We start from the raw sequence: 13,834 nt of genomic DNA, 5'->3' as shown, positions 1-13,834 counted from the left end.
GGTTCTGGGGTCATTGACTTCTCTCTCCTCGGTTCACTCAGTCAACAGACTTGCACCAGAAAGGGATAGAGAAGGAGTGCTCACACAGTGTGTATGTGTGCATGTGTGTATACTGTCACTCATATTATTTCATGTAACCAGCACAGCCTCTTTTGGTATGATGTCTCTGCTTTAGAAAGGAAGAAGTTAAAGTACAGAGAGGGTAAGTCACTTGCCTAGGCTCCCACAGCCAGTGAGGGACATACTCTGGATCCACATCCAGTTTGGGCTGATTCCGAAAAAAATTGAAACTCTTCCCATGGCAGCAGAAGATGACTGTGAAGCTACTAAATTTTCAGCTCTGAGCCCTTTACTCACACATCCCTTTCTTAGCACTAATTTTGTATTTGTAGTTTATATTATTATTATTTTTTTAAAGAGATCGCTCTCCTTCAATTGTATAGGTTCACATCTGCTAGAGTGACCAGCCACCCTGGTTTGTCTGGGACTAAGGGGGTTTCCAGAGATGTGACACTTTGACTGAGAAAACCAGGAAGGTCTGGGGTAAACTGGGAGGAGCTGGTCATTTTAGACCAGCCCCTGTCCTCAGAGCACCCAAGAACCTGGGAAAACAGCAGCTCTAAGTGATAGTCTCATCATGGACCCTGCTCCTGATCTTGCAGTATGAAGGGCGTGTATGGCTTAGACTGTCATAGCCAAGAACGAAGGACTTACCTGCCATGGAACATGGGGCTTGACCCTCTTCTGCAGACCCTGGGCAGCCTCAGGCACACCAGTCACCTTGTCTCCCACATGCCCATCACCCATGCAGAGTAGAGTGACTGGCTCTCTCTCTCCTAGGGTTTCATCACCATGGCACCTCTGGTGAAATACCAAATCAGGTCATCTTTAGGTCAGGTCTGACAGCTCTTCCTCAGGTACATTTAGAGTAGCTGGTTCAGCTGCCAGGCTGGGCATGCCTGTGTGTTCCAGCTCCACCTGCCAACATGGGCAGCCCAGGCTGTTGTGACTTCTTTGCTCATATCTGATCCACCTGAGTGTGCTAACCCACAGTGCCTTGTCTGTACACACACATACATTTACACAAATGCCTGCAAACATGTAGAAGCTCTAGCCTCATTTGCAGACTCATCTGTACGTATACATGCACAAACACCCACGTATGAATCTGCTCACATCTCCTCATGTAAACATGCATGCCCAGCACATGCATGTCTACCTGGACCAAGAAAGTTTAGGCAAGGAGCTCTCCATGCTCCTTCTGGTGCTGAGGAAGTGGTGAATAGCAGGTGCCTGCTATTCAGGCTCATCTTCCTAATGATCCTGACTGGGGGTTGGGCAGGGGACGAGCAGGTCACTAGCACCCTGCTCTGACCCATCTGTCAGGATGAGACCATCTGGCAGGCTGACCTCTGCCTTAGTGCTTGGCATCCTGAGCTGCTTGTCCAGTTGCTGAGTTGCAACACAATGACTTTTTATGATAGGAAGTCCTTTCCAGAGAGAGATGTGGTACTAAGTGTGAAGGTATAGCATCAGGGGATCCCAGTGGGCCTGGATGAACCCTCTTGGACATGACTGTGAGGCCCCACCTATCCCAGCCCAGGTGAGGTCCTGAGGACTGTCTTCTGAAGGTCCAGGCCAGGGTATATCACCTGGCTGTAAGTTGGGAGTCCTTTCCCACAGCAGTGGGCTCTGGAGTTAGTAGCTCGGCTGTGGGCTCAGGAGAATGGAGAGCCCTGCACACCATCTCCTCTGTAATGTGACCTCCCCTTGCCTTTGCTGCCTTCAGGCCAGGCGCAGGGTGGCTTGCCTCAGTTTCTTCTGACTTGGGGATGGGATCCCTCCTCTATCTGCCTAAGGCCCTGCCTGTCTCCCTAACTGAGGGACTCTGCAGGAGTCTAGGGCTGCCACCTGTTCCCCAGTCCCCATTCCCCATCCAGCTGGTTCAGACCCCTGGTTGTAATGCTGTCTCTTGGTCATTCTGGTATTTACATAGGTGGCCAGAAGTTTCAGCCTTGACATTACCTGTTTTTACCCTACAATAGCGCTATCTCAGCCTGCAATGTGGCTGAGCCTGGGTAGGGAATACACCAAAAAATGTGTTTTCCTCCAGAAGCCTTTTGTTGTTGTTGTTGTTGTTGTTGTTGTTGTTGTTCTGGCATGCTCTGATGCCAAGCAGAACTGGTTCCCACTTGCGACCTCAACAGGGCCCTTGAAAGATGTTAGTGCTCTAATCTGCTTGTTTTGGTGTCTCCTTAGAGTTCCTTGAGCCATTTAGTTTGCTTCAGTATCAGCACAGGGCCTGTCACAGTAGGTCTTCAATGGGTAGTTTTTGACTGACTGAATGAATGATTTAAATAAATGAATGAACGACTGAAATTAATGAATGAATGAAAAGGCACCTGACAGTCAGTCTTGGTACCTGGTCTTAGTCAACAGCTGACTTTCTGCAGCCTTTGACATGCTCCTTCTCCATTCACCCATTCATAAATTGACAGACTGTGGTAGCCAAGCCAATTTCATAAACTGAAATTCCAGGAGATGGAAATGGCTGAGCAAAAGTCAATAGCGAGTGGTGGAGACTACTGCATATGAGTGAGTGTTCAGAGCCACGGCATATTTAAACACTGAACTGAACAAACAAAATGGCTTCCATTCTGACATCTTACAATTTGACATCTCCCACCCTCTGGCTCACACTTTGCAAGTCCCAAGAGGGACAGTGCAGTTTGATGGATTATTTTAAAAAATATGTTAATTGATTTTACATAGAGAGAGGAAGGAAAAGAGAGAGAGAGACATCCATGTTAAAGAGAAATATTGATCGGCCACCTCCATGTGTGCCCTGACTGGGAATGGAACCCCTAACCTTCTGGTGCATGGGATGATGCTCCAACCAAGTGAGCCACAATGATCGGGGCAAATTTGGCAGATTAAACAGCAGATGAGCCAAAGACCTTTTCCAGGGAGCTGTTGATAGCAAGTCTTCAAGTTGCCTCTAAAACTGTCCACATGTTATCAGCCTGCTAGTAAATGGACAAGGAACAGCCGCTGTCCGGGAAACCAAACTAAAACCCTGGACACACTCAGATCCTAGAAGTTTTACGATGTTTTCAAGGCAGGGAAAAATGGCTGCAGAGTGAATCCGGGGAGTCATGTGTAGGGATAACGTATGAACATTATCCAGCCAGGACATTGCCTCTGCTGGGCTCTAAGAAGGGTTTACCCTAAACAGTTTGCCTAGAGATAAGCCCAGAGATGATCAGCAGAGTGAGTGGGTACAAAGAACTGTAAAGTGCACATGGTGCCCGACAGGATGCTTTTTAATAGCTAAGGATGAAATTGGTCCAGGAGGACACCATCTTGAATAGGGGTGTGGAAGAGGGAAGGCCTGGATTTCTTTAGTTTGGTAGAAGCAGATCTGTAATGACTGTTTGGTTTCTATTTCAGTCAGGCATTTCTCATTTACTCTCTCTAACAGCCCTCTGTGAAAGGTGGTCTCAGTCTCATTTTACTAATGGGGAACCTGAGGTTCTGAGAGGTCATATGACCTCCCTGATGTCACAGAGTGGGCACATGATAGAACCATCATTTGAAGCCAACTCAGCCTGTGAAGCTGTCAAAATATAGGTGTCCCACACAGTCAGGGAGTGTGGGCCCCCTTTAGTTGTCATGGAGACTGCATACCTTCTCTAATGACACTACTGTAACCTGCAAACATGTCTAGACTCTTCAAGGAATCTCTTAGGGCAACATAAGAATTCCAGTTTTCTAACTAAGTCACTTTCAGACGTTTGGGATTGCCTTGTAATCTCATAGGATGCCCAATAGCTTTGAGCAGCCTTATGCACAAGATTGCCGCTATCGATGCAATCTACCCTTCAAGGGCAAAGTTCTCCCACCAAGATTAAAAACTCTGTGGCAAGTTCTGCCAGTGACATCCCACAGGTGAGAGGGAGAAGGAATGTTCCTGGCATTTGGCCTCTAGCTCTCTGCAGGCACTGCTGTTTGCTTGGGAATTGGTCTCAGATGCTCCCCCATTCCTCAAAGGAAGGACAGATGGCAGGCCAGGCGGGCAGGGGCAGGGTCCTCACCTCCCTTTCATGCTTCCCTCATTTGGTCTTGGCTGCTCTGAGGGACTGGCATCCCTGGAAGGCCCCTCTGAGTCACTGTCCATTTCATCTGGAGCTGGTCTCTTTAGGGCACCATATCCAAAAGGACAGTGGCCAGAGCTGTGCACACTGCATTCCTGCCCCTCCTCCTTTTCCCACAGGCCATGTTGTGTCTTCCCTTTATTTGTGTATATTAAATGTCTGCCCTTCTGTACTGCACCCCTCAAAGAAGCTGAGGCTTCTGGGGCTTGTGCTTCCTGAGCATAAAGAGGGACTCGGTTCAGTGGCCAGGCACATGGCCTTTGAATTATTCCTCTTGGTTGACTCTTGAGTACAAATGTTTAATTTTGTGTGAGATTTTTTTCTTTGCCTTTTTTGGGGGTGGGTGGGAGGTTAGGGGGTTGATGAAGAGTAGAGGCAAAAGGTGAGGGACAAGGATCTGGAAGGGCCAGCACTCTTGCATTGCTGGAAGGTGAAGGTTCAGCTTGCCAAGGGAATTCTAGGTGGGAGTCCTACACAGCACAGGAATGGTCATTGCGGACTTGTCCACACAGCCCACACAGCTGCCAAGTCTGCAAGGCTATTCAGACACCCCACTATCCTCCCCTCTCTACCTTGCCCAATGCCCTGCCTTAGTTCCAGCACATTCCATCTCCTCCTAATAGCTCTCCCTACTCTATATTCTCTCCTGTTTACGAACATCCCTCACTATTCATCATCCTCAGGATAAACTCTAAATACCTGATGGCATTCTCGGTTCTCCCATGGCCTCAGACTGAATCCCCTGCTTCCCCTTTGTTCATCAGTCTTGCTGTCCAGTTGCTGAATTTTCCTCAAATACTCAAGTTTCCCTGCCTGGCCCTTGCTGCACCTCTATTCAACACACCCCTCTCCCCTAGTACACACACACCCCTTCTCCAGCTGGAAGTCTCCCTTAACTCAGTTCAAGCACCAGCTCCTTATCTTCTCACTCTCCCTCCCACACCCGGCCCTCTTACCACAGTGCTCACCACTTTGTGGAACCATGATTGCTTCTCAGCCTTCAAAACCCTATTTTGAGCCTCAGAACCACCCACAGTCTGACCATTACCTACCCCAGGAAGGAGAGAGTGAGTGAGCCCATGATTGACACTTCGGAAAGGAAGTGAAAGGTCTGGCCTATCTATGACAAGGTAAGGACTTCTGGCCACCCTGGGACCATGTCCTCAGAGGCCTGAACAAGAGAACCTCTGCCCATCAGCCTTGTGCCTGGTGGTCCTGGCAGTCGCAGACATGGCTGTGTGCAGGGTGTACAAAGGGGCTTCTCACCTTGCTGGGAGAATCAGATTAGAAGGGAGCTTTATTGAGAGATAAGCCTCTTAGACCTGGGCCATCTGTCCCCTTTGAGCTGCAGCCCTGCAGCTCTACATTCACTGTGGGCATAAACACTCCCCACAGGGTTGGGGCAGGGAGGCAGGAACTTCCCTGAACTCAGATGGCTTTCCACGAGCCAGCCCTTTGCTTGTGGGCACTGTGCATTTATCTATGAGCTGGAACCTCCTGTCAACCCTTTGAAGAGGTCCTGCACTCTCTATTGCCCAGAAAAGGGAAATCCTGGTCAGCACAGGTATTTCAACCTTGGGGTGATGGACAAAGACCCTTGCTATTGTCACTATTTCTCATTCTCCCTTCTCATAGTTAGATGTTGTACAATGAAGGGGTGACCTGCTGGAGAAGCTTGGGGGCATGGGTCTCCTCTAGCAGGAAGCTGTGGCTCAGGTCCAGTCACAGACTTTCTCAAACAAGGATTAGCCATGTATTTTTGGTTGCTTATTTACTTATCATTTATTTGGATGTTCTTTCCAGCAGATTCTCATAAGAAAGATAGAAAGGGGTTCTTTCAGGGGCCATCAGATACAAATGGTTAGGAGCTAGGCGTGTCTCGAATGACGGGGCCTCTGCAGTGCTTGTCAGCTGCTCTGGGTTGTCTGTTACTCTGCACCCCAGCAGGCTCAGAATCTGAATTTATAGCTGCCATGTGTCAACAGTGGAATCTGACTGCCAGTGCTGGAGGGGCCAGGTGGGGACTGAGGCCAGAAACTGAGCCTTGTTTTTGAAACCCTACACCTGTGGGAGTGCCCCAGGCACCACCCAAATGTTGGACTTGGGCTTGGTCTTGCACGGCTTGCAGATCCTCGCATGGTGTCCTGGGATGGAGTAATGAGCAGGCAGAGAGGCAGGCAGAGTCAGCGATGGAGAGAGGGGAAAACACAATTAGATTCATTTCTAGACACAAAGGTTTTGTTTGTTTGTTTTTTTAAATCAAAGCACAAATTAGATCCTACCCTCCTTTCTGGAAGCTCAAAATGGGACTTTCATGACAAACACGACCAGCCCAAGCTGTCTGAGTCCTGTCAGGGAGAAATCTGATTTACTAGCAGAAGATGGAGAGAAGGTGGTCTATCTGTTCAGTTGGCTGTGTCAAAAGCAGAGTCAACTGAAGTTGAGGGTCTGGGAGGTCTGTTTCTGATGGGCTGGGTAGAATGGTCTGCCCACACATTTTTGCAAACCCTTGGACCCCTCTAGCTGTCTTCTTCCAGACAACACTCTCAAGCAATGTGTGTGTCAAAGTTACATTTGCATGTCTTGACAAACCAATCCCATATATGGGAGGAATAACCCATCAAAAAGAAAAAAATGCATGGACTGAGCTTTTCTTCATAGTTTTAATACTGGAAAATATTTCTGGAAACAATCTGAATATCCTACAGGTAAAAAAAAGGTTAATTAATAAAAGTACTCCATGATGATGGAAATAATTAATAGTGATAAAATACTGTGAGTATGGTGATTGTTGCAGCATGAAGAAAAATAATTATGATGCAATGTAAATTTTAAAAATTAAAAAATGATGTACAATAAACCTAAAACTGGGCAAATATTTTGTATAGAGAAACAATGGAAATATGAATGAGAGAGTATTGTTATGGTAATGAGTTTATTTTTATTTCACTTGTTTCCAGATTATTACTGTATGTAAGGCAGTGTGATAGTTAAGAACATTGAGAAATACCACATGATTTCACTCATATGTGGAATTTAATGAACAAACTGAACTAACAAGCAAAATAGAGACAGACTTGTAGATAGAGAGCAGGATGAGACCTCTGGGGAGTGGGGAGCTCGAGGGGTAGAGGGATCAAACAAAAAGGTAAAAGGACTCATGGACATGGACAACAGTGTGGTGATTGCGAGGGGGTGAAGGCGGCATAATGGGGCTAAATGGCGATGAAAAAATAAAAAAAAGAAAATCCTAAAAGTAAAAAAAGTCATGGTGAAAGAGAAAAAATAAATTGTATTAATGAATTAAAAAATGAAAAAACATAGAATCTGGAGCCAGATCATTTGGTACAGCCAGCTTTACCATTTACTAGCTGTGTGACTTTCAACAAGTTACTTAACCTCTCTGTGCTTTGGCTCCTCATCTGTAAAAATGGGCATAGTACTAGTACCCAAATCTTAGGATTATTATGAGAACTAAATGATTTAGCAGATGTAAGTGCTACATAGTAACTGCTATATAACCACTAGCTATATAAAAAATAAATTTCATTATCATAATTCATCCATAGCTTCATATCTTAATCATATATAAGTACTAATATTGGCATGGTTTTCCTTCTATATTTTTCCTATTTGAAAGTTTTTTTGTCTTCGTATAGTGATAATCACAGTAATATACAGTGTAAGCTACTCTTTCATGCTAATATCATATCGTGAGGATTTTCCACCAGTACTTCTGTAGAGGACCATGATTTATTGACCACTGGCTCCTGTTTACCCCCATCCCCACTCTCAGACCCTTATGCTCTCTTCTATGGCTCCTACAACAAATACTCTGATTGACTGATTGCAAATGTGATCACAATTTTCCATTTCTCCTTTGCAATGAGACTTTGTAGTTTCTTCTATCTAGAGACACGTGTTATTTCCCTGTTCCTTGGAGCTGGGTTGGCCCGGTGACTTGCTTTGGCCAGCAGAATGCAGGGGAGATGAAGCCATCTGAGGCCTCTAGAGGTCTTAGGTGCTTCTACTCACAGAGAAGGAACCCTATAGCCACATGTGAACAAATCTGGGCTAGTCTATGGGAAGATGAGAGACGATGTGGAATAGTCCACTTGCCTGAGACCATCCTGGACTTACAGACCACTGATCCCCAAAGTGTGAGACAGCCCAACCTAGATCAGCAGAAGTGCCATCCAACCCTTGGAAGCATGAATGAGCCTAGTGAACACTAGAAAAGCTACCCATCTGACTTGCAGACACATGGAAAATAATAAAAACTGTTTTGGACCACCAAAGTGGGGAGTGTTTGTAATGCTGCTATAGCTAATGGATATAATCACAAGGAATAAGACCACTGATCTGAGCCCCTCTGATTGGTCCACTGGGCAGCAATGGTCCTTCCCAAGGAACATTGTACTGAGCCCTTGTGTTCACCCTGGTACCACCCAAAGTTGCCAAAATCCACAAATCATCACACTCATGGCCCTCAATGGGTAACCTTTGCAGTCTGGGTCCCTTCCTGAAAATAGGAACAATCCCATGGTAGGGAGGAATCTCTCTGTGCCCCTTCTATCTCATGTCTGCCACCAAGGGTCATTTTCCTGGGCTGTAGAGCAGGGAGGGGGCACAGAGCTCTCAGGCCCTGCAGGCAGTCTATGGGACAAGCAGGCACACTTGCAAGCTCCCAGGGTCTTCTCACAAGACTTCCCCAGTTTTCTCCAGGATCTTCCTCATTGGCACCTGTCTCAGGACACCTGGAAGGAAAGAGCCTGACAGACCTTCCCAGCTAGTGGGGCCTAAACAGCTGTCAGTCTGACCCCACCCTAAGCCTGGTGCCCTTCAAGTGCTAACAGAGTCAAAAAATGAATATTTCTTTTTAAAAAAAATCTTTGCTATGACAATGGTGCTTTACAGATTGCTAAAAACTTTTCAAATAGTTGAGAAGAAGACTTTTTTTTTAGTAAATTGGTAAACACAAATTTAGCAGTTGGCCACTGGCACATTGATTTTTGAAGATGGTGTCATTGAATTGCCCCAGAGGCCTGTGCCTGCTACTTCCTGTCACCCCTATGGACCTAACACAGCACTTATGTATAAAACCATGCAGAGGAAAGACACTTCAGATTGAGGAGTAGTTGGTGTCCAGCATGTGTGTCACAGATGCTGGTTGTCAGTTCAGGGATATCCTCCAGGCAACCTTAGATTGTTTTCTCTTTCCAAAGACAGGCACATGGACACACTTATGTCAGTGAACTGAAGCACAGAGGCTGAATTCCCAGAGCCTGGCATCCCCAGCACCCTCACTGATTACACAGTATTGAGGAAGCCCCCATGTCAGCTCTGGACGATGGCCGGCGGAGCTGCCAAACCTGAGCAAGAACACATGGGCTTCAGTTTTTAGTGTGTAACTCGCTAGTCTCCTGGCTGAGCTGTGGCCCAGCTCAGACTTCCTTCCAAGAAACAGCTGGGCATGTTCCGAGGTACTTGGGGTCAGGCTGACTCCTAACCACAGCCTAAAGAAGTAGATTCTATTATTATACTCTTTCCCAGATGGAGAGACTGAGGGTCAGCAGGACTAGGTGACCAGCATGTGGTAGAGCAGATTTCCAACCAAGATAGTGCCTTCTTTCCTGGAAGTCTGTGGTCTTCTGGGGCATGTGCATGTCCCCGAGTTGATAGCACCAGCTGTGACACACGCATGCTGGCTATCAACTACTCCTCAATCTAAAGTGTCCTTCCTGAGCATTGTTTCATATATAAGTGCTGTGCTGGGTCCATGTGGGTGACAGACAGTGGTAGGCATGGGAGTCTGGGTCAATTCAATGAAACCGTCTTCAAAAACCAATGTGCTGAGTGGTCAATTGCTGAATTTACACGTTCTATCAAGGAAGTAGTTTGTTGTAGTGGAAGATGTAGATACACCTGGTTTCTGGCTCTGCCTCAAAGTTTTTCTGAGCTTCAGTTTCCCAGTGTAGAAAATGGTGACAATGCTTCCCCAGGGAGGTTCCAAGGATTTAAATGAGGGTGCGTGAAAGGGAGCCAATAAAAAATGTTTGTTTTGCTCTTTTTGTTCTAAGTTCTTTGCAAATTTCTGCAATAGAATTTAAAAAATATCAACACTAAAGGAACTCCAAGTCCAACATGAGAGCAATGCATCAGATGATTCTAAAGTACTGTGTGACTAACTGAATGCCTGTCCTTGTACTTGTATGGTGCACAAGGAGTTAACCTGGCTGTTTCCTATGAATTGCGTGTGTGCCTGTGCCTAGACTTCACTTTTCCTTGCTGCTTCTGAGCAAGTTCATCCTGGGGAGTAGTTGGGGAGAGGGGAGACTTTGAGCACTCCCTGCTGTCGTCCTAGGGATGGACTCCTCTTCCCTCTTCCCTAGATTTTTGCCTTATTTATTTCATGAAAACACTCCTCTGCTAGGCTGGGGCCTCCGGGGAGGGAGCAGAGTTGCAGGCAGCCAGTCAGTGCACGCACCCTCCACCTTGCCTGGGCAGGGGCCTCATGCTCCAGTTCAGAGTGTGAGATCAGGTTATTTTTACTCTGCTCCAGCTGCATGTGATGCCAATTTGGAAGAAGGGGCTGTCACCTTCTCCAGAGAAATGGCCTATGACTGAGCCATGCAGTCTCCCTCCAGTTATCTCCTTCACACCCACTCCTCCTCGTTACACAGGTTTCTTGGTAGCTGGGAGGGGTGTGGGAGCTCCAGTTCTGATCAGGGCCACAGCCCCAGAGGCACCAGCAGGGCTGGGGCTTTCTCAGACCCCTGGGAGCAATCCTTAGTCTGCAAAGAGTGGGGGCAGGAGCCCTGGATTTGTGTCGGGCCTGGTGGGCTCCCAGCTCTGCAGCTTTCCCTTGAGGACTGTGCTTGTCCCAGGCTCTAGGACCCTCCTATGAAAGGCCAGCAGAGGTCCAGCACTCCTACCCTCACTCTGGGCAGCTAACTGCCATGTGTCAGTCTACCCCTGGCCTGGAGCCCCAGTGCTGGGAGCTGGGTACCTGAGGCTTCTCCTTGGGCCTGCCTCCCTTACCACCCAGTGACCCCCAGGCCTTAGGAGAGAGGGTGGAGCTGCTCTGCCAAACCCCACCCTGGCACGGAGCTCTGCTCAGCTGCCTGTACCTCTGCGACTCTCTGGACCTGCATGCCTCATCTCCTTTAACTCATGTGCCAGCTCACAAGACTGGCCCTGCCTTGGTTTGTGGCTGCCATGAGCACATTTGGACCCCCATCCCTCTTGTCTTCCATTCCTCCCTCTTGCCCATCTCAGGCCCCTATGCCTGCTGCTTCTTGGCTTGCACCCTAATCCTCTACCCTCTTTGTTCCCCATTTCCTAATTGCACCTTGTTCTTTTGACAGACATATTCAGTTCAAAATGATTAATTTGTTGACTTTGGTGGGGGCGGGGGATCATCAGTTTTCCTCACTAGACCGGAAGCTCCATGAGGCTGAGATCTTATCTGCTTATGGCCCCTCCATACTAGCACCTGGTATCAGAGAAGGGCAGGGTTGACCACGGCCTCCTCAGAACCTCTCCTCCATGTGCACTGGTGCTGTGCTTACCTTTCTGGGTCCTTAGAACAGGATTAGGAACTTGGGAGCAGCAGAGCTTGCCTTTCAAGCGCTTGGTGGGATGCCTAGGATTCCTCTTTCCTAAGGGCAGACATGGGGGGGGGGGCAGAGACCCTTTCTTAGCATGTATGGGAACACCATGGGGTTGGTCTGTGCAGGAATGACTAGTGTGAGCTTCAGCTCTCAAGACTTAGGGTTCAGAAATATTTATTCACGAAAACTCAGGATGGGCCAGGCTATGGGAAGGCCCAGGTAAAGGAAGAACCTTGGGATGCTTTATTTTTCAGCAATATCAAAGTCAAAGTGGAGAGATATTCTGCACCCCCCCGCAACATGTCTTCATCGCGTTTTTGTCTAGAAACAGTTCACTCAAAAGCGTCTCTGCCTTTTGACACAGTGCTTCTCCCCTTGGGAATCTAGTGTAAGAAAATAATCCTAAATACAGAAAACATCTTATGTATATATATATGCCCTTATCACATATTTAAAATAGTGCAAAGTCATGAACCATCTAAACGTCTAAGCATGTAAATTTATCATAGCATATTCACTTGGTGGCAAGTTATACCTAAAAAATATTAAATTGCACCACTTTGGAGAATCTGGCAGAGATACTCCTAAGTGGATGGGAACCTTTATGGGGAAAGATATTCATCTTCGTCAAATCATCATTATGGTAACACTTCCAACTTCTAACATGTCTGAAATGGAGGTCTGAGATGCAATGCTATGGACTGCACTTATGGGGAATTCCAATCACTGTTTTCCATGTTACATTTGCAGCAATGTTCTTTGAAGAAATTTTAGGAAACAAAAACTTCCTATAATCTTATTGTTCAAAGATAATTGCTATTGACGTTTTGTTGTAAATGCTTCCAGAAGAATTTTAATCATAACTTTGCTTGGTGATTATAATACCGTGATAAATAAAAAAGATACAGTATTGAACATACAGAAATTCATCAATTACAAAAAATGCCTGCATGCAATACTGAAAAGAAATAAACAAAATGCTGAACCATGGCTATTCTTGCATCATTAAATGATTGATGTTTTCACCCATATACATATATTTATCCCCAAATCCAATAAATGTTAAAATAACCAAAATCGTTAAAACAGGAATAAAAGTAGGCAGTTTCTAGAGGGCTGGCAAAGAGGAAAAGCTCAAAGTACTCAGCTATCTGATCAAAAAGGGCAGGAGAGGTAAATATTCATATCCACAGTACAAGAACTAATTCCTCCACTTCTAAATACAAACACACCCCTGCAACATGTTCTCTCATCCCATGTGCCACAGGTGTCTACTATGTATGAGTTTTGGGGGTGTTCAGGCTAAGAGTCTACTAATTGATTTATTCATTGTCAACACTAATTTACCGTGCTCCAAGCATGATACAAGACACTAAAGTGGCTCTGGAATTTATAGCTAGGTAGGACGTAGCTGCACAATCTAGCTGGGAGGTTGTATGTTTGCATGGTAAGCACACTGCTCTTACTTAGCTTATACGTGCGTTTGGGAGAATTGGTGCTGTGGTTGGAGGCTGTGCAGTTGAAAGCTCCCAAGCCACCCCTGGTGCTACCACTGTGGGTAGGGGTGTTACACAGATTCAGGAGTGAGAGCCTGTCCTTCGGGCCCAGGACTGCCTGCCAGAACCTTGCCCTCCAACATTTCCTGATTCCAACTTTTCCAGACACTGGCAGCCCCACTCAGGGGCCAGCACCCCAGGGACAGACCTACCTTCTATGGAGAAGATGGAGAAACAGAGAAGCAAGACGCAGAGCAGGCTGGAGAAGACTGGAAACCTCATGGTGGGCAGCTGGATCTGACGTCCTGGGGAAGCAGCTGTGCCACAAAAGTCCTCCCTTGAGGACACCCAGACCTTTACAGTGTGACGGGAAGAGGTGTTTCCAGATGGGCAGGGCAGTGGCAACCTTGGAATTCTCATGTAAGGTAGAGTTAGCCCCTCCCAAGAGGAAAAAACCAGCTTTTCGAGAAGTTGAGAGCATTTAGTGAACTGTAAACAAGGCTGTAAAGGTCCCAGCCCTGGGAGCTTCCAGTGCTCGCCTCAGTGGTTAGAGCAGGAAACTCTTGCCAGG

The 13,834-nt window shown here is 46.8% G+C and overlaps 1 protein-coding gene across 1 annotated transcript; it reads right to left on the bottom strand.

Moving 5' to 3' along the window:
- Positions 1 to 6,212: 6,212 nt before the first annotated feature.
- Positions 6,213 to 13,545, bottom strand: GPR15LG (G protein-coupled receptor 15 ligand). Its single transcript, XM_054580489.1, has 3 exons — positions 13,476 to 13,545; positions 11,726 to 11,815; positions 6,213 to 6,298 (listed from the first exon to the last, which is right to left on the bottom strand). Exons 1-3 carry the CDS (start codon positions 13,543 to 13,545, stop codon positions 6,213 to 6,215), a joined length of 246 nt encoding a protein of 81 aa, XP_054436464.1.
- Between the last annotated feature and the right edge of the window lie 289 nt (positions 13,546 to 13,834).

This window comes from Pteronotus mesoamericanus, unplaced genomic scaffold (genome assembly GCF_021234165.1).
Source record: "Pteronotus mesoamericanus isolate MK-2021 breed Mesoamerican mustached bat unplaced genomic scaffold, CSHL_Meso_final contig_59, whole genome shotgun sequence".
Lineage (NCBI taxonomy): Eukaryota > Metazoa > Chordata > Mammalia > Chiroptera > Mormoopidae > Pteronotus > Pteronotus mesoamericanus.
Note: the sequence above shows the minus strand (reverse complement) of the source record. Positions and strands in the feature narration are given on the sequence as shown.